Here is a 20,026-nt window from a genome sequence, read left to right as displayed (position 1 = left end):
GCTCAAACTCACACCCATCAAGTTGGCGATGCCATCACCATCTCATCCTCTGTTGTCCCCTTCTCCTGCTCTCAATCTTTCCCAGCATCAGGGTTTTTTCTAATGAGTCGGTTCTTCACATCAGGTGGCCAAAGTATTGGGGCTTCAGCCTCAGCATCAGTCCTTCCAATGAATACTCAGGACTGATCTACTTTAGGATGGACTGGTTAGATCTCCTTGCAGTCCAAGGGACTCTCAAGAGTCTTCTCCAACACCACAGTTCAAAAGCATCAATTTGTTGGCACTCAGCTTTCTTCACAGTCCAACTCTCACATCCATACATGACCACAGGAAAAACCATAGCTTTGACTAGATGTACCTTTGTCAGCAAGGTAATGTCTCTGCTTTTTAATATGCTGTCTAGATTGGTCATAGCTTTTCTTCCAAGGAGCAAACACCTTTTAATTTCATGGCTAGTGGATACAAATAAAAAGCCATCACCATCAGTTTTGTTGTGATTTTTATTTACTTAGGTACACATTTTGTTCAAATCAGCTGAGATAGCCAGTTTTCATAATTTGTCCAGGTTTGTGCTTCACATCAGTGACAGCATACGAACCACTCCCACTCCTGATTACATAAGAGCAAAGTTTAAGAGACTGTTCTCTCGCTGCTCGGCTTGTCCCAGGCCATAATTACCACTGTTTACAATCCTTCAGTCTATGTATTCATTCTGGGTACAGGTGGGGAATTCAAACTCATCTGTGGGTTAAGAAAGAATTATTTCATTTGATCAACAATCCACCTTATAAAAGATATACATTTTTGAGTGACATAAATTTTAAAATAAGTGCAATTTTCTTGAAATTATTTCATTTGGCCTAAACTTTTTCATTTAAAATTTATATTCTTGGGACTTCCCTGGTGGTGCAGTGGTTAAGACTTTGCCTTCCAATCCAAGGGGGGCAGGTCTGATCCCTGTTTAGGGAGCTAAGATCTCACATGTCTCTTGGCCAAAAAACCAAAACACAAAAAACAGAAACAGTATTATAACAAATCCAATAAAGGCTTTTAAAATGGTCCACCTCAAAAAAAAAAATCTTTAAAAAAACCCATAAAATTTATATTTTTTACTTCATAATTGTAAAGGAAAAGGCAATAACATTTAAAATATTAACTAACTTTTAAAATTGCATTTTGATTCAAAAACAAATTCTTAATTTTTTAATATTAATTGGCTGCTCTGGGTGTTAGTTGCAGCATTTAAGATCTTCAGCTGTGGCACGTGGGATCCAGTTGCCTGACGGGGGCTTGAACCCCAGGCTCCCTGCACTGGCAGCATGGATTCTTAGCCACTGGACCACCAGGGAAGTCCTGAAAACAAATTCTTGAACAGTTATATGGACAGTTAAACGTACCTGCTATTACCTCCAACCAGTTTTTCTTTAAATAAATATGAAAAACTGGGCAAAAACATTTCAGTGTTTTCAGCATGAAGTTTTCAGCATAAAAATGGTACAAGGTATGAGTCTACCGGAAAGCTTATTATGGTTTAAAAAAAAAAAAAAGCCCAAGAAGCTAGATAGTGAAACATTTATAGTCATAAGATCCCAAAGCAAGTAGCTAGCACCTGTCAGAGGTGCCCATGTATTCAGCAGCACAGCCCTGGCATGGCTGGAAGAAGACTCTTCTGGTGGAAGGAACTCGTGGGAACACAATGAAGGGGAACGAACTCCAGTCCCAGGCAAGTTCCACAACTAGCAGGGGGGTGTGTGTCAGGATTTCACGGTGCAGAAAAGACAGTTTCCTGTGCGACTCCTGAAGAAGCAAAGATGGCTAATTCAACCGGAGGTGACAACAGCCACAGGAACACACGTTAGTTAGTCCCTTATCCATTACGACATTTATCCCCCGACAATCGAAGAGGAAGTTCTTTCAATGATTTGATTTTTACTTTTTAATTTTGCGAAAACGTTCAAAAGCGGCCTAGGCTCCAAACTCTTGCGCTTTTGCTCCTGACTGCATCCTGAAGGAGGGAAGGTCTTCACGAGGTAAGACTGCCACCTCTGCTGACCGTCTACCTCCCCAGACTCTCTGTGTTCAGGCCTTTGGAGGCATTTTTAATTTGTGGAACAAATGATTTGGAGATAAAATTTTAAAAAGTGAAACCAAACACACCAAAAGATTGGGGGGAAAGTCACAAACAGAATGATTTTATGGAGACAGAACTTAAAAAAAAACCCAAAACGCTGGTCATGATTTAGTAGCAGGAGGAGATCACACTCTTGAACAACAGGCATTTATGCTGCTGATTTTCTGAGATTTCATTCCAGCGAGAGCTGCACACTGTCAGCTTGGCTCTGTGGCTGCTGATAGTCATACTTCCTGGCTATTAGGAAATAAACAAAAGAAAAAAACAAGAAAAAAGGAGATACAATTAATAAAGTCTCAAAATCATTATGAACTCACATCATTAAATTACAGTCAAGTCATGATTCTCAGTAAAGAATTAGCTTGAAAGTGAAAGTGAAGTTGCTCAGTCGTGTCTGACTCTTTGCGACCCCATGGACTGCAGACTACCAGGCTCCTCCGTACATGGGATTTTCCTGGCAAGAGTGCTAGAGTAGATTGCCATTTCCTTCTCCAGGGGATCTTCCCGACCCAGGAATCGAACATGGGTCTCCCGCATTGCAGGCAGACGCTTTACCGTCTGAGCCACCAGGGAAGCCCCAAAAGAATTATCTTAGAATTAAACAATTTTTTTTCACTAGAGGAAATTTATGATACTTTGTGATTCTCTAATTTCTCATCAGTGCTGATATCCATTTTCAAATGTTTATTATTATTGTTTTGTACACTGGCTTATTCAGAACACTAAAATACAGAGTGAGTGCATGCTTAGCCATTTCAGTTGTGTCCAATTCTTTGTGACCCTATGGACTGTGTAGCCCGCCAGGCTCCTCTGTCCATGGGATTCTCCAAGCAAGAATACTGGAGTGGGTTGCCATGCCCTCCTCTAGGGGATCTTCCTGATCCAGGGATCAAACCTGCATCTCCCATGTCTCCTGCATTGGCAGGCTGGTTCTTTACTACTGGCACCATCTGGGAAGCCCAAAATATAGGGTAAACACTAATAAAGCTACTAAACTCAAAGTAACATTTTGTAATGTCCTTCTTTGTTATCCTCCATCTCCACCTCAAGATAAATGATTAATAATGCTTTTGCCACACCATAAGGAATTTGACTATATATTAAATGACAAGCCTAAGACATTTACTGAACATTGTCATTAATGTAAACGAGAAGAAAAAACAGACTTGCAATTCTGTACCGTTTTTGTTTTTCTGAGAAATAATTATTGAAGGTCTTAACCTGAAAACTAGAGAGTGGAGGGCTGCCGGGGTCCAGCCCCGGTGGATCCAGGGAATTCGAAGCGGGGACGGCGTCGGCGAGGATCAGGAAACAACTGCTTAATTAAACTTTAATTAAGGATATAAAGAGTAATAGAATAAGGATAGCTTAGTAGGAAAATTCAGTGAAGAAAAGAGGCTGAAATAAGGATAGCTCAGTGAGGAAATTCAGTGGAGAAGAGGCTGAATAATTCAGCCAGAAGGTAAGAGAAAGAACGACATGGTGAGACCAAGTTTCGGTGAACAAGGCCCGCACTTTATTTTCCAAAGTAGTTTTTATACCTTAAATTATGCATAGAGGATAATGGGGGAAGGGGTAGAGTCATGCAGCAAGCCAGGCTTTCTTCCTGCAAACTTATCATATGCAAAAGCTTAGGTGATTTGCATCATCTTCTGGCCCAGAGGCCTGTTAACATTTTAAGACCCTTTCTTCAGAAAACTTATTTTTCTCTAAAGGTGATTGGTCAGGAGCCACCCTCCAAAAGCATTAGATAAAGTTGCATTCCTACAGAGCAAAGGTGAGGTGGGCTATAACAAGAAAAAGAATTAACTCAAGGATCCCAGGTTACAAACATTAAAGCTACTATTTACACCAATTATAGTAATCAATACACTGCCAGGGACACAGCAGGTAAGGGATATGGAGACTTAGCAGCAAACATTGGCCCAACAAGTGAAAAACCCTTCACCAATACAATTTCTAATCAATCTTTTAATTGCTCAAAGGAATCTGTATTTAGACAGTTTAGAACATCTCATGCCTCTCACAGTTGGGAGGCTCTGAACAATCACATGTGGCCGAAAAAACCTATTCAGGCAGGCTAGAGGATTTCCAAAGGAGTTTGTAGGTTAAACACTGTCACACCCAGGAATTATTAACTGGAGCTGTAAGCTAACTCTTTTTTTTCAGAGAGAGGTAGTGGGGGACAGCCCCCCGTAAAGTCAGAGGTGTAGGTGAAAGCACCAAGGTGAAAGCACTGGTTTTGGGGGTAGATGGGGGACTCCTGAGGCTCAATCCCGCCTTTGCGTATGCCGAGCCTCCTTCCTCATGACCTTTGTCATGGGCGGAGTTCCTCACGCTGGCTACCGGCAGTGATAGAATTCCAGTTGAGCTATTCTAGATCCTGAAAGATGATGCTGTGGAAAGTGCTGCACTCAATATGCAATATGCACTCAATATGCAATATGCCGGTTCCCGGCAGAGGGCCAAAGTCTTGTGAATGGTTTAGCTTTGAAGCTTTCAGTCTCTGTTAAGTTTTTACCAGCAAAGGAAGAAATACTATTTGTTTATATACTCAGGGTGGATCCAGACTTTTGTGGCCTAAAACTTATACAATTTGGGGGTTCCTCTTTAAGGAATCTGCCTGCAATGCAGGAGACCTCAGTTTGATTCCTGGGTCAGGAAGATCCCCTGGAGAAGAGAGAGGCTACCCACTCCAGTATTCTTGGGCTTCCCTGGTGCCTCAGTTGGTAAAGAATCTGCCTGCAATGAGGAAGACCTGGGTTCGATCCCTGGGTTGGGAAGATCCCCTGGAGAAGGGAATAGCTACCCACTTCAGTATTCTGACATGGAGAATTCCTTGGACTGTATAGTCCATGGGATCACAGAGTCATACACGACTGAGCAACTTTCACGTTCACTCTTTAAGGAAAGAGAAGAGAATCTGGAAGGAAGAGAATTTTTTCTGCTTCTTTCTTGAACCTACAGACTAAATCAGGATTAGATATGTCATCAACACTAGGCATGATGCAATGTGATGGGACTCATTAAATGTGCAAATACTCACTATTTATAAGAACAACAGCTTCGACTCCACATCCTAATCTCCATAATCAGTGAATATGTTACCTTCTAGGGCGGAAGGGGCTTGAAAGCCGTGATGAAGGATGTTGAGAGGGGGGATTATGTAATCACCTGGATTATTTGGCCCAACCTGATCCCAGGGGCCCTGAAAATCAGAGAGCCTCTACTGGCTGAGTTCAGAGACAGAGGGGGCTATAAAAATGCAAGAATGATCAGAAAGACACAGTGCCACTGGCTTTGAAGACGGGTGAATGAGGCCACAAACCAAGCAATGCGGTAGCTTCTAGAAGCTGGAAAAGGCAAAGAAACACACCCTCACAGCCTCCAGAAAGAAACAAAACTCTGCTGACACCATGATTTTAGCCTAGTGAAACGGCTGTGGGACTTTTAACCTATAATTGTAAGATTTGTGCTGTGTCAGCCACTGAATTTGTGGTAATAGAGCAGCAACAGAAAACTAACACACCTTACAAATACAGGCATTTGGACAAATTTCATTTTTATGCCATTTTCATTAAAGAAGAAAAAGAACGGTACACTGGGTTTAAACTTGTATATGCTATGCTAATGGATTTTTTTTTTTTGATGCCAACTAACTTCTGGGAGTTTCTTGTTTGTTTTTGTATTTTGGCTGCGCTGCGTGGCATTGCAGATCTTAAGATTCCCCAACCAGGGATCGAATTCTGGCTTCTGCAGTGAAAGCACCAAATCCTAATTGCTAGGCCACCAGGGCACTCCCACTAACCTCTGTTTTGAGCAGGCATCAAGGAAAACCTAATCCTTTAACTTTCCATACAGAGCTTCTCGCTCTCTGTGTTTTTGTTTTTAATACTTAGGTTTTCTTAGGGATTTTTTTTTGAGGTAAAATACAAAAGCACTGAAATTTGCATTTTCACCATTTTTAAGTGGTTCGGGGACAGAAGCTCCGTTTACATTGCTGGGCTGCCAGCAGCAGCGCCCGTCGGCCCACCACCCCGCGCTGACCTCTCTCCTCCGCACACAGAAGCTCCCTGTCCCCTCCTCCTCCAGCTCCTGGTGAGGACTCCACTCTGTCCCTGGGAATTTGCTTCAGAGAAGTGAAATCACACACTATTTGTTATTGTGTGAGTGGCTTCCTTCACTCCTGATAAGAGTAATTATGGAGCATAACGTCTTCGAGGTTCATGCCTGTTGTGGCACCCGTCAGAATTTCCTTCCCTTTAAAGGTTGAATGAACCCTGTGCACGCACAGACCGCAGGCTGTGGACCATTCAGGAGCCAAGGACACTTGGGTTGTTTCCATCTTCTGGCTACTATGAATAATGCTGCTCTGTTAAATTCAGGTTTACTTCTTATTCTGAGCTAGTAACACATGAATATGACACAAAATGCGAAAGGGACCCTAAGAGGAAACACCGCAAGTGCATCTTCCTCCCACCTGATCAGCCCTGCAGCCCCATTCCACAGAGGAACTGCTGTCTATAGTTCTCAGGGTGAAATTTATGCTGAAGAATTTTTAGAAGTTCTACTTGTGTTAGAAAAATTATATATATATATATGTTTTTTTTCTACTTTTCACCTGAAATTCCAGTCTCTTGAGAGATACACTAGGAATATCTTGCTGACCATTCTTCCTTGCTTCTTTTTATACCCATTAGCATGCACGCATTCACATTAAAGATTTTACTGCAGACATCTTTCTTTTAAAAATACTGTCTTTTCTCCTTGAGTTCCACAGCATCCCCATCAAGGTAATGAATGCTAATAATCTCATGTGTATCTTTTCAAGCTTTCCTCCAGGCTTGCATAATTATACAGAACATTTTTACAAACAATCCTATCAAAAAATGGGCAGAAGACTTAAACAGACATTTCTCCAAAAAAGACATAATATAGGGCCAAGAAGTAAATGAAAGGATGCTCAACGTCACTAACTATTAGAGAAAGGCAAAATCAAACTACAAGGATCAGAATGGCCAGCATCAAAAAGTCTACAAATAATAATGTGGAGAAAACAGAACCCTCCTACAGTCTAAACTGGTACAACCATTATGGAGAACAGGATGGACACTCCTTAAAAACTAAAGCTATCCAATCCTGCAACCCCACTCCTGGACATATACCCAGAGAAAACTGGATATATGAAAAGGTACGTGCACCCTAATGTCCACAGGTGCATTATTTATAACAGCCAAGCCAAGTTCACTATTATAATAGCCAAGACAATGAAGGCAATCTGAACGTCCATATAAGCAAAGTCAGAGAAGGAAATATCATTGATACTGCTTATATGCGACATCTCAAAAAACAAAAAAGATATAAATGAACTTTTTTACAAAACAGAAATAGACCCACAGACATAAAGGAGTTGGGGAGAGATGAACTGGGAGGTTGGGATTAACATACACACACAACTGAATATAAAATGATGACCAACAACGACTTACTAAACAGCACAAGGAACTATACTCAATATTTCGTGGTGTTCTCTAGGGAAAAACAAATCTGAAAGAGAATATATATATATATAAATGTATAGCTGAATCACTGCGCTATATACATGTAAACACAGGTATAACACAACATTGTAACTCAACTACATGTCGATAAGAAAAACGATATACAACATTTTTACTACACATACATGTTGTAGTCGCTCAGTGTTAAAGGAGTGGCACCCTAGCATATATACAATTACCACTTGCCCTTCCTCATTTAATGACACACCATGGAAGCCACACCTCATTTTTTTTAATGGTGGCATCAGAGGTTGTGGCTTGGGTGCAACTTTCACCCTGGCTCTGTGCCCTTTAACCTTTGTTTCTTCTCCACCACCTACACACTCAGCGTTGGGATTCACAGGATATGTTAATAACCTCTGGCCTGGAAGCTGTTCCTATACGCATATAATGTGGCTGCGGTACGCGGTCATTTAATTGAAACTGAAGTGACTGCAAACTCTGTAAACACAAAACTCAAACCCAAACTAAAAGTAGCTTCAACTCAAAACCTCCCCTTAGCCGGATCCTCAAAGTGCTCGTGGCCACCTCAGCACCACTGCACGTGCGGCAAGTCAGAGGAGGACCAGACAGAAATCTCATCAACTAGCAAAACATCTAATTTTTGCTGAATTTTCAAAAACATGATCACATGAACAGCTTGGTAGGGCTCCTTTCGGGGGGACGGCTCCACATGGGGGAAAGGTCCTGAAGCACTAACTTCATGCAAACCAGGTGCTATGCTTCTATTATCAGCTATTTTTTTTTAATTAAAAAAATTTTTTTTCACTGAAGTATAGTTGATTTAAAATGTTGTGCTAGTTCCTGGAGTATAGCAAAGTGATACACATATATATACATATTCTTTTCCATTAAGGTTTGTTACAGGATATTGAATGTAGTTCCCTGTGCCACCATCATTTATTTCTGATAACCTTTGAAAACTACACACAAATTTTTTTTAAAAGTAGGTATTAAACATGCTTATGTATGTAATAAGGCTTCCTAGGTGGTGCAGTGGTAAACAATCTGCTTGCCAAGCAGGAGACGAAGGTTCGATCCCTAGGTCAGAAAGATCCCCTTGGAGAAGAAATGGCAACCCACTCCAGTATTCTTATCCAGGAAACCTCATGGACAGAGGAGCCTGGTGGGCCACAGTCCGTGGGGCTGCAAAGAGTCAGACAGGACTGAGTGACTGAACAACATATATGCAATTAGGCAGAGTATACTTACAAATGGAGTACATTTCTAGCTGCTGTCTTAAACGAATTTTGCTTATTGTGTCATAAAAGTTGGGCTCTGACAGAGTTTCTGCTGGAGGTGGCAAACTGAATATCCTCATAATTTTCCTTTTATTCCTAAAACACAAAAACGATGCAGAGAAGAGATTTGTATTCTCAGCTATAGGACTGTAACACTCTCGTGACTGTAGTAACCAGAAGCTGCATTAAAAGGACACAAGTGGCCACGAGTCCCTCTTCAGTTCTGTCCCCGTGAGATGCTGCCTTGGCTCAAGTATTCTCTCTTTCACTAAAAGTAAGAAGTTGCACATGTATAGTCAAAGAGTTACAAGAAAGGAAAAGCAGTGACTGAATACACCCACTTCATACGACACGTCTCTCCTCATCTCCACAAAAAATGCCCTATTGTTTAGAAAAATGCACAGACAAAAAAAGTACGATTCTTTTCCTCCCTGTCATGTCATGCAAATAAAGCTAATTTACTGGGGGTAGTGAATAAACAGAATGTGAGCAGACCTTAATTCTGGGAAACAATGAATAAAACTATTTCTTAAATAGAGTAGCATGGCCTTAGTGGGGTCATCTAGTTAAAATGAACAACAGCCTGTCTATGCTTTTAAAACAGTGGGGTGGGGAGGAGGCGGCAGCTCTCTTTAGGGGACCGCTGTCGCCTGCCAGTGGCCCTGGGGTGATCCGTGGGGGCTCTTCTCGCCCCTCCCCCCAGCCTGGAGTCCAGGAGGCCAGCGGCTCAGGGTTCACGGGGCTGTGAAGGGCGAGCCTGCATGTCCCACGGGCAGGGTGAATCTGAACTATTTCCCAGGCCAGGCAGCAATTATTCTTGGATGACTAATTATCCCGGACTGTCTAAAGCCTCTGACCTTGGTACAGGACGTCACAAAGCATGTGGCTATGAGCAGAAGCAACTCAATCCAACTACTGCTTTCTTCCTCTTCAAAGCAACACCTCCCTCCCTTTTTGTTCACTGTTCTTAAAGGAGCCAGGGAGTGTGGAAAAGGACAGTTAAACTGTGCGACAGTCAGCAGGAAGTATTTGTGGAGGATTTACACTAATGCGCCACTTCAGGGACACAAAGGTTAAATAAAAGCCCCTGTTCTCGGGGGACTGAGTGTTTGTAGGATGGACAGACAAGAAATCGAACCATATAACATCATTCACTAAGTTCTGGGACACAGTCATGCGTAAGAAACAGAAGGGAAAGCTTGAAATGTGCGAGGACAGAAGTGCTGAACATGTAGGAGTTGGTGTTTGTGCATTTCAGGGACGTGGGCCAAAAATATGTGCTCGTCCGAGGGTGACAGTGAACTGGCTGAGTGATAACTCTGAGCTATATCAGAAGTGATAGAATGGGAGTACAGAGCAGCTGGCCTGGGAGCCGAGAGCTGCACTCACAGCCCGGCTCTCAGAGCAGCTGGGTTTTGCAAGCCAAGTCCTGGTGTCTGGTATTTGAGGGCAGGGCCGAGGAGAGAGAGCTTTCATAGTAGGAACCAAAATGCTGGTGAAATCATTTTTGTGCATTAAATTTAGATCAAACCAACCAACCTGCAAAACTTGCAAATGCTCAGGATCTTCTCATCAACCCTGAGAACCTCAAGCCTTTACCTCTTGGCATACATGAAGAGCCCGAAGCTGACGAGTATCACCACCAGGTACACGTTGGTGGCTTCATTCCAGGCCTCGTGGACGCTGTAGTCCATGGCCCCGTCGTCCCCCATCACTCCGTAGCCCCCAGGCATGGGCCTGTAAGACAATAAAGGGGGCAGGTGACGGTGTGAAGGCCGGACAAATGCGGGCGAACAGAGGGCCCGCAGGCCAGCGGCAGCCCCTGGTCTCCCTGTGGCCCAGGAGCCAAAACTGGTTTTACATTTCCAATGGATACATTTTAAACAGTTGAGAGTACTACCAGTATCTTCCATTTTTGCCTCACAGCCCTCAAAGCCTCAAATATATACAATCTGGCCTGTTAAGATTTACAAAACAGAAAACAGACTCACAGACTTAGAAAACAAACTTATGGTTACCAAAGGGGAAAGGGGAGGTGGTGGGGAGGGATAAATTAGGAGTTTGGGATCGATACATATGCACCACTTATATATCAAATAATCAACAAAGATCTACTGTGTAGCACTGGGAACTCGAATCAACATTGTAATAAACTATATCGGAAAACAATCTGAAAAACAATGGCTATATGTACACATATAACTGAGTCACTTTGCTGCATACCTGACACTAACACAATATTGTAAACCACCAATCATACCTCAATATATTAATTAATAAAATAAAAAATTAAGTTAAAAAAAGGCAAGAAAAAGTTGACCAACCCTGATCTAGATCACTAAGGCACAGAACGCATTTCCCCTTATTTCTGACTTTGAAACATCACAGATCCTACATAAAAGTTCAAACTTGGAGATTAAAAAAATATTTCTAAAAGGATATGGGTTGAAATATCACTGCACATTTTCCAACCTGTAACTATTACCCAGGCAAATGCACCTGAATACTTATGACACAGGCCCACACAACTGGCTGGGATGCTAAGAGAACAGCACACGTTGGACTCGTGACAGTGGCTTTGATGAGATGCGCTGGCCAGGACCATGCTCTTCCATAGGCCCCGACGCACCTGGAAAATGAAAATGCCTGCAGCTTTATCTATGCAGCCTTGGCCTCCTGGCCAAATGTGGTTGAAAGAAGCTATAAAAAGTCCCTTTTTGCTATTTACACAGCTGTGACTTCTATTCAAGGAAGTGCATTCTTTGGACATTCCCACAGAAAAATAAGAGTGGTAACAGCAAGTGTATCAAGAAGTGAGGGAAAGACTCCTGGTTTCTCACTTACCGTTGGGAAGTTCATTGAATTGTTCCTTAAAGAGAAAGTTCTTCCCTTGTGTTAAACCTCAACTAAGTAAGTATAAATGATTCAATATGTGGAAGAAATTCAGAAGTGTTGTTTTAGACACTCTATCAAAAGGAGAAAAACTGAACAAATGACAGGTGATAACTTACTGTAGTTTCTAATGATAGTCATTTTCTAATACCAAGAAAAAGGGTATGTGGAATGTCTAAGAAATCATTTTGCAATTTTTTCTAGACATCCTAAAACAGTGAAAGCATTGTAGAAATTCCTCCACTGAAATATCTGTCCTATGAGCCTCCAAAATGTTTCTTAATGTAGATTTGTCTCAGTTAATAAGTGCACATTAAGGGCAGAGTCTGTTTTCTTTCTTACAGTTTGCTTCTGCATAAAATGAAATTTCCCCAGGGTCTGCTCTCAGGTCAGCTGGCATTTTGGTCCCTTTCTTACACCTGCAATCAATATCAGAGGTCTGGGGACAGACTGTACTCATTTACAATAAAGTGAGTATCACTGAATGGCCATTTAACTTAAATTCTAGACACTGAGAGCAAGAGTAATGTCTCTGAAACACCTATGTGTGTCTGATGAAAATACAGATTGGTCTTAGGAAAATTAGAGACTAATAAAAACAGAATTTAAATGATAAAATTTTATAGCTGCAAGATCTAAACATTACTAAATCATTAAACATACACAGTTACTATCTACTGAAGACTGGCGATGGATTTTTTTTTTTAGAGAGTAGGAGGTGCAGGGGGATTTGACGTTACTCAGTTTCGATTCTTATGCCTTAAAACTGAACTCCAGAGTTTCTCTGAACGTAACGTTATTCATGGTAAGTAATCAACCTACCTTAAAAGGGGAAACTTTTGGAAGATCAGAGACTTTATGGGCAAGGAATCTAGAATTTTTTTCTAGATTTTTGTTGGTGCCAAAATGTAAAATAACAATGACTGTTGTGGCTGTAAGAGATGACTTTAGGGCTTCTCTGATGGATCAATGGTAAAGAATCTGCCTGCCAAAGCAGGGGACATGGGTTTGATCCCTGGTCGGGGAGGATCGCACATACCTCAGAGAAATTAAACCCTTGAGCCGGTACTTTAGAGCCCAGGAAACACAACTGCTGAGCCCATTTGCTGCAGCTACTGACGCCCTTGTGCTCTAGAGAAGCCCCCACAATGAGAGGCCCGTGCACTTCCACGACAGAGTACCCGCCCCCCGCCCCTGCTCGCCACAGCTAAAGAAGAGACTGTGCAACAACGAAGACCCAGTACAGCCCAAATAAATAAAATTATTAAAAAAAGAGAGAGAGAGAGCTGACTTTAGGTGTCTGATTTGAGAAGCTGTGGAAGGCCTGGCATTACCATGCCGTCCCTGAGTGGGGTAGGTTTTCAGGATTGGGAGTTAACAAGAAATTAGAGAAGGAACAAGGAACATACATATCTATGGCTACTGAGACATCTTGTAGGTGCCCTTTCTCTGACACAACTGTGAGTGGGTCTCCTACCTGTGTTCTAACACCTGACTGTTCTGAGCCAGGTTAATCTCTTGCTTCAGCGTTTCACTAAATTCTGTTCCTGAACCCCTCAATAAATGGTGTGTTCCTACAGAGCTGTCTTCCTCCTGCTACAAATATGCCAGTCTCTCGTTATATTTGGAGAAGGAGTCTAAAGGACTGCTGACCACAAATGGTGAAATTTTACCAAGAGTTATACAACTTGATTGGTATGCAATGACACTATGCAGTAACACTACTGTTCCGGGGACACGCACTTGAGTTATTTTTAGTAGTGTAGTTGTGAAAGATTTGCACCAGGGGTAGGCCTGTCCTGCCCATTCCTCCATCATGACCAATGACATGACTGTGTATGCCTGTCCAAAGTCACCATGCAGACGATGGCTCCCTTGAGCCTGAACTATGACCAGCCCCCTCCCAGCTCCCCACAGGCTAACCAAGTGTACACACACAACCTCCCTCCTGAGGACAAAATGCCCAGGGGCATTACAATGGTTCCTTTCTGGCAAATTAACGGATATTTCAGCAAGCTCACCGTGTGCTTGGATTGTCATGCAGGGCTTTTCTGAGAAAATGGAACCTTTCCCACATATTTTTCCTGTAAATCAATGCTTGAACTATTTCAGCAAGGAGTTGCTGAAATAAGTATCCAGAACTTAAATGAGAACTTAAGTATCCAGAGATAAAGTTGGTAAAACATGAACAACTAGGGATAGATTTCAGTTTGACAAACTTCTACGTAGAGAACTAAACCTCTTCTTGGGATCAAGTGACTGTATCATAAACTATATATATATATATATATATATATTTTTTTTTTTTTTCCCCCTCCTGTTTGGGGTTCCGGATACTACCTCTGGTGGTGGTGGTTTGGTCGCCAAGTCGTGTCTGCCCTTTGCGAAACTATGGACTGTAGCCCACCAGCCTCCTCTGTCCATGGATTTCTCCAGACAAGAAGATTGGAGTTGGGTGGCCATGCCCTCCTCCAGGGGGATCTTCAATTTTGAAGATCCCCTGTCATCACGTCTTAAATGTTACCAATTTCCCCTCTCACTTAAGAGCTTTGTTATTTTGAAACGAATCCAGATGAGAATCACTTAAACAGTTCCACGAGTTCCTCACACAACACAATCCACCACCACCACTGACTGGATTTTTTTTCTCTCCGTGCTCCGAAGCGCTCAAGGTTTGGGGCTCCCGAAGCGGAAGGGGACAAAGTCACGGGCCAACCCGCGGGCCGATGAAGGGCAGTGGGCATTTGAGGGTGCCCGTGCCGGGCAGCCCAGAGACTCGGTGACTCACCACCCGCGTGCTGGGCGCACTCGAGCTCCCACTTGGCAGGAGCCCCGGGGGTGACGGCGGCGGTGAGGGTGAGGGTTACACAACTCGCCCGGAGACACCCCCAGGCGGGGGAGTCACGTACTTGCGCGCTCCCGGCCCGACCCAGATGCTCGAGGCGCGCTCTTCCCGGAAAGCAGAGCGGGGGGCGGACGGTGAAGCCCCGTCCCGGGGCGGGCAGCGCGCGGCCCCACCCGCCAGCCCCGGCCTTCCAGCCCGCGTCTCTGGGGCGCGGAGCCGGCGGCTCGCTCCGGGCCTGGGGGCGGCGCGGCGCGGCGGGGCGGGGCGGGGCGGGGCGCGCGGCGGGGCGGGGCGCGCGGGGCGCGGGGCGCGGGGCCACTCACGCGGCTCGCTCCGCCGGCGGCGCGCGGCCGGGCTGTTCCGCGGGGGCTCTTTGCGCCGCGCCGGCGGCCGGACGCGCGGACCCGGTTCCCGCGCGGACCGGACAGCGTCTGCTTCGTCACTTCCTGCCTGCCCGGCGGCTTCCGGAGGGAACGAGCAGCCAGGTCTTTCCCCCTCACCCACCCCGCCCCGCCCCGCTCCCCTGTCAGGGCGCGACCCGGGGAGACGCGGCGACGGCCCCGGGGCCGCCCGCGGGCGCGTGAGTGCGGCCCGGCTCCCCTCCCCGGCCCCGCGGCGCCGGCCCCTCCCCGCGACCCCCGGGGCTCGGTGGCCCGCGTCCGGCCGCCCCGGCCTGGAGTCCACCTGCGTCCGGCCGCGGTGCGCCCGAGCGCGCGCGGCGAAGGGACGGGGGCTCCCGGGAGCCGTGGCGCCGGCCCGGCTGCGGGGAGGGCGTGTGCCTTGGCCGCCCCCGCCCCGGGTCGAGATTCAGTTTGGAAACGCGAAGATTTCCCGCCCCCCCCACCCCAGTTCGTGATGTGAGCTTAGGGTTACTTTTCGTATTGACTTAGGAAAGCACGTGCTCTCCAAACTGGCTTTTGCGCTTTCCCTGTCATCGTCAGTGATTCCCTGTCATCGTAAATGATGCGTGGCCGAAGCGACTGAAATGTTTTAAAAGCCGGATGCGCCCAGGATGATGTAGTCATGTCAGTTTAAGTGGCTTTGGGGTATAATTTTGTGTGTGTGTAAGGACTTGCAAAAAAAATTCCGGCAAGAGACATGTAATGAATTTATGTAGGATTTCAGCGTCAATATTGAAGTAATCAGATTTCAGTGGTTGGCGCAGCCTCGCAAGTAAATGGCCCCTTATCTACGAGGTTGAGGTCTTAACTGTTCATTTTGAGCGAGTTCTCTAGGATCAGCTGACTGCTGATTATAATTCACACTAGACGACGTAGAGGTTGTGTCCTTAGTTGATAAGCAGAGATTAGAGCTAACATTTAACATTCTACCCCGTAGCAAGTTTTCTCTGCTTCTTTTCGGATCATTCTGTTCAAATTAAACTCAGGTCTGCCTAGATGAATAGCATTGCTTGGTGCATAACATAATAGCTTTATTTCTAGTAGTAACACGTATTAGCTTATATACATTATGTATATATAATCGTGCTCTACAACTGTTTAGTATGATTCCAAAGTTGGAAAATTAGGAACAGTAATACTGGGCAATGTTGAGTAGTGATTGTTTGCCAGACTTGTTTCAAATCATCTACACGCTTTATCTCATTTAATCTTTGGGATAACTTTTTGCATAAACATAGGTTACTCTTAAATACTTGAGTACACGAGTTGGATTTGAATGTGTCCAAATGGTGAATATGTACATTAATTGTTTCTGTTTCTGTAAAACAAGGGTGTTGGCAATATAAAATGACTGAGTAAAATGTGTTTTTCAAGTTGGAAGATGGCTTTTCAATTGCGTGGAATTGCAATTAGTCCCTTTATTGGAGTATTCAATAGTTTCCAAAGCCCTGTGTCTCTTTTTAATCAAAGTTCCCATTACATGTCATTGTCACTCAATCAACAGGCTGTGCTTGGACATTCAGAAAAAGTAAATGTTGGAAAGCCTTAATTGCCCCTGGTGAAAGGTCTCCTCTTACCCTGTTTAGTCTCCTAGTGACATTCCTAATTAGGGGTTAACAAATGACATACAGGAAGGGTGATTTTCCAGTACCAAACCGAGGGAATAAAAAACAGTGGGTTGGCTGTTACTTTGTTGATGAGTCTAACATTCATGGGTACATGAAGATTAAGAATGTTCTGTAACCTATGTTGTAGGGGTTCTAACCTCATTTTTAAGTTTGCCTTTGAATGTCTTAAACATATTCGAGTCCAGTACTTTGTGCATTAAGAAATTTTTGACTGGATTTAATTGAGTAGTTTGGACATCCTTAATCAAGTTTATTCTGGGTCTTCGCTGGCGGTCTAGTGGTTAAGACTGTACTTCCAGTGCAGGGGGCGTGGTTTCCATCGCTGGGCGGGCAAGTTGCACAGGGCAACCAAAAAAAAAAAAAGAAAAGATTATTCTGTTTCCAGGGGCGATGGTGGGATCCAGCAGTGTGCATCCTATGAGAGCAGAAGCTGTTGAAAGGCCTGCAGAGGATGAGGGAAGCGCTCAGAAACGTGTCTCATTTGTGATGAGAGCGTGTTGGACTTGACCCATCTTTGTATAGTGGTCCGCCATCAGTAAGGGATTGAGAACGCTTTTGCCAGTCGATATTTATAAGAGGTTCCTTTACCCGAAGGCATCCTCTTTCGGGAGGAGATGAGTGGAGGTTTGTCATCAGTGCAAGGCTGTAGAAGACAAAGATGCAAGTGTTAATCCTTCCGCCCATCGTGACTAACTGATTCCTGCCACCACATGCATCTCCAGGCACTTCCCTGGGAGATATTTGACGTCTGTGGGCAGACCCTAGTGGAAGAGGGAAGGAAGGGAAAGGGTGGGAGGAGCCAGAGCACAGGGCTTTATGAACGGGCTTTCATTTGGGCCTCCATAGACTCTGAAAACCTTTCCAGTAATACTGACTGTGTGTGTCTGTAAACCTCTTATATGTTATTTGTCTTCAGAAATAATAGAGAATGTCTCTTTAATGTGCTTCATAAACAGTGGAGCATATTGAGAGTACAGAACAGGAAAAGTTGTTAACTTCTGTGTGTTTGCCATTGTTGGAAGCCGGAGCGACTGTAACGCCAGCCTTGGCTCCTGTCTGTGAGGCATTGAAGCGGTGTTGTGTTCCATCCGAGAGAACACCCCTTCTTCCTTCCTTCAGAACTCAGCTGTCAGGGGGAGTGAGTGCCCTTTTAGGTCCTGCGGCGCTGGGGCCTTTTCTAGGTCCTTCATGGCCGTATCTCAGCCTGTGGAAGGTGTGCAGTGAATGTTTGTGGGATGACCAGGTATGCTGGAATCCGCTATCTGTGCCCGCCTCTTGTGGAAGTTCCACTCGCCTCCAGGGGCAGGGAGGGCCACTGCAGGCTCGCCCTCTCCAGGGTCCCAGCTCACAAGGAGCCTTTGGCATTCAATCTTTTATGGCTTTATATTGTTACAGCAGGAGTGTTTTCCTGTGTTTTGTTTCCCCACCCGAAATACAGGCTGGTCGAGGGCAGGGAATACATGTTTGTACAGGTCTGTGTTTGAGAACTTCCTTGTTCATCCGGTATAACAATCTATACCGAGTAAATTCATTTTTACCTCTTGAGTGACTAGTAGGTGCCATGGGGAGCGTCAGAAATACTCAAGATGTGGTCCCAGGCCTCAAGTGAGTAGTATCTTATTTGGGCAAACATTGTGTACATATGTGGAACGGTATAAGAATTTGGAGTTACATAAAGCAAATAATCGGAGAAGGCAATGGCACCCCACTCCAGTATTCTTGCCTGGAAAATCTCATGGATGGAGGTGCAGTCCATGGGGTCCCTAAGAGTCAGACACGGCTGAGCGACTTCCCTTTCACTTTTCACTTTCATGCATTGGAGAAGGAAATGGCAACCCACTCCAGTGCTCTTGCCTGGAGAATCCCAGGGACGGGGGAGCCTGGTGGGCTGCCATCTATGGGGTCACACGGAGTTGGACACGACTGAAGTGACTTAGTAGCAGCAGCAAAGCAAATAATAACAGCTACTATCGATGGAGTGCTTAGACTGTGCTTTTGCATCTAGATTTATTTGACTCTCAATCCTGTTATCCCGTTATAGCCCCACCTTTTACATGGAGAAACTGAGGCACAGAGAGATTCAGCCACGTGCCTGAGATCACAATGCAAGCAGTAAGCTAGGGAGATGGGATGTGAACCCCAGGCAGCCTGGCTCTGGAGTCAGTGTGAATTCTCCCCAGAGCTTTGCTTTATCAAAGATAGAAGAGAGAGCTAGAACTTGACCCTAGTTTCTCAGCTGTACAGACTCTTTTACAATTTCAAAGTAGCACTCACAGTGGCTGTGACTCTCAGCTGCAGAAGCAGTGCCAGATTTTCCAGGCAGAAGAGGTTGATAATGAAATGGTTGAGGGGACTCTCTATTTTGATATGACTGAAAGCACCAAGAAGAGAAACCGAATTTTGCATTTCAAAGCTGAGAGAGCAGTAGGACTCTTGCGTGGCAGACTCTTGTTGAATTCTAGGACAGTGATTCACAAGGACAAAGAGCCGTGACTGTTAAGGATACTAGTTCAGTGTCTGCTCATGTGAAATAAAACAGTACTGAATGAACTTGTTACTACCGTTCTTTTAAAAAACACTTTTATACCCCTAGTGAATGTAACTTACCAGGATGGGCATGTCACGGAAGGCTTCTGGTGCCCACTTGTCCGGTTGCCTGGTCCTTACGTGAAATCTTGACCCACTTCTTCAGCTTGTCTTGGACAATCGAGCACTCTTGGGGCCCGGAGGCCTCTTCCAACCAAGTCGTATTTCTCTGGTGAAAAAAAAAGTAAAACAGCACTGCTGCTTTGGTGTGAGACCTGGAGGGAGGTCACTCGGAAGCCACGTGGACTCGGATGAGGGCCCGCAAACAGAACCCAGCAAGATGAAGGAAAACGGTATTCTTCGAAAGCCCAGTTTTGTGTCCCTTTAGTTGGGAGACGACAGTGTTATCTTGTGGGTGTTGGGCACCGACAGAGTCCACTGAACCCACATGACCCCGCCGATAGGGAGCACCGCCATTGGCCCTGGAATCCAAGGAGGAGGTGCCCTGGAGCAGGCCTGGGCCTGGTTAGCAGCTCTGCAGGTACGTGTTCTGGGGGACACATCGCTTCTGCTGGGGGATCGGGGGACAGCCTGTAATTTCAATAAGAAATGACACGGTGCTGCTCTCCTTTTAACATCAGCTCATATTCTGGGATGGCCTGTCAGCGAAGGAGCTGATGGCTGTGAGTGTTCCCCGCAGTTGTGCTCTATTTAAGTATCCAAGGCTACAGCTGGGGCTAAAAGAATCTACATGGAAGTGTTTTTATCCAACTGGCACGTTAGCCTCAATCTTAGTTTCGG

The 20,026-nt window shown here is 44.8% G+C and overlaps 2 protein-coding genes across 6 annotated transcripts in view; one reads left to right on the top strand and one right to left on the bottom strand.

The window, feature by feature from the left end:
- Positions 1–482: 482 nt before the first annotated feature.
- Positions 483–15,109, bottom strand: SMIM19 (small integral membrane protein 19). Of its 3 annotated transcripts, none has more exons than XM_070781496.1 (4): positions 14,994–15,109; positions 10,533–10,670; positions 8,905–9,029; positions 483–2,368 (listed from the first exon to the last, which is right to left on the bottom strand). In XM_070781496.1, the coding sequence occupies exons 2-4, from the start codon at positions 10,664–10,666 to the stop codon at positions 2,304–2,306; spliced, it is 324 nt and encodes a 107-aa protein (XP_070637597.1). In that variant the 5' UTR covers positions 10,667–10,670; positions 14,994–15,109; the 3' UTR covers positions 483–2,303. The 3 variants fall into 3 exon arrangements, with proteins under 3 accessions (XP_070637597.1, XP_019809067.1, XP_019809068.1); XM_019953508.2 differs by lacking the exon at positions 14,994–15,109 and adding an exon at positions 14,735–14,927; XM_019953509.2 differs by lacking the exon at positions 14,994–15,109 and adding an exon at positions 11,433–11,562.
- Positions 15,018–20,026, top strand: part of SLC20A2 (solute carrier family 20 member 2) — a 115,550-nt gene continuing 110,541 nt past the window's right edge. The window contains exon 1 of one of the 3 annotated variants that reach the window (XM_070781493.1): positions 15,018–15,155. The gene's annotated coding sequence lies outside the window, so the exon portion shown is untranslated. Of the gene's footprint in view, positions 15,156–15,206; positions 19,767–20,026 lie in introns of those variants that run through there. The other 2 variants (XM_070781494.1, XM_070781492.1) reach the window with 2 other exon arrangements.

This window comes from Bos indicus, chromosome 27 (assembly GCF_029378745.1).
Source record: "Bos indicus isolate NIAB-ARS_2022 breed Sahiwal x Tharparkar chromosome 27, NIAB-ARS_B.indTharparkar_mat_pri_1.0, whole genome shotgun sequence".
NCBI lineage: Eukaryota > Metazoa > Chordata > Mammalia > Artiodactyla > Bovidae > Bos > Bos indicus.
Note: the sequence above shows the minus strand (reverse complement) of the source record. Positions and strands in the feature narration are given on the sequence as shown.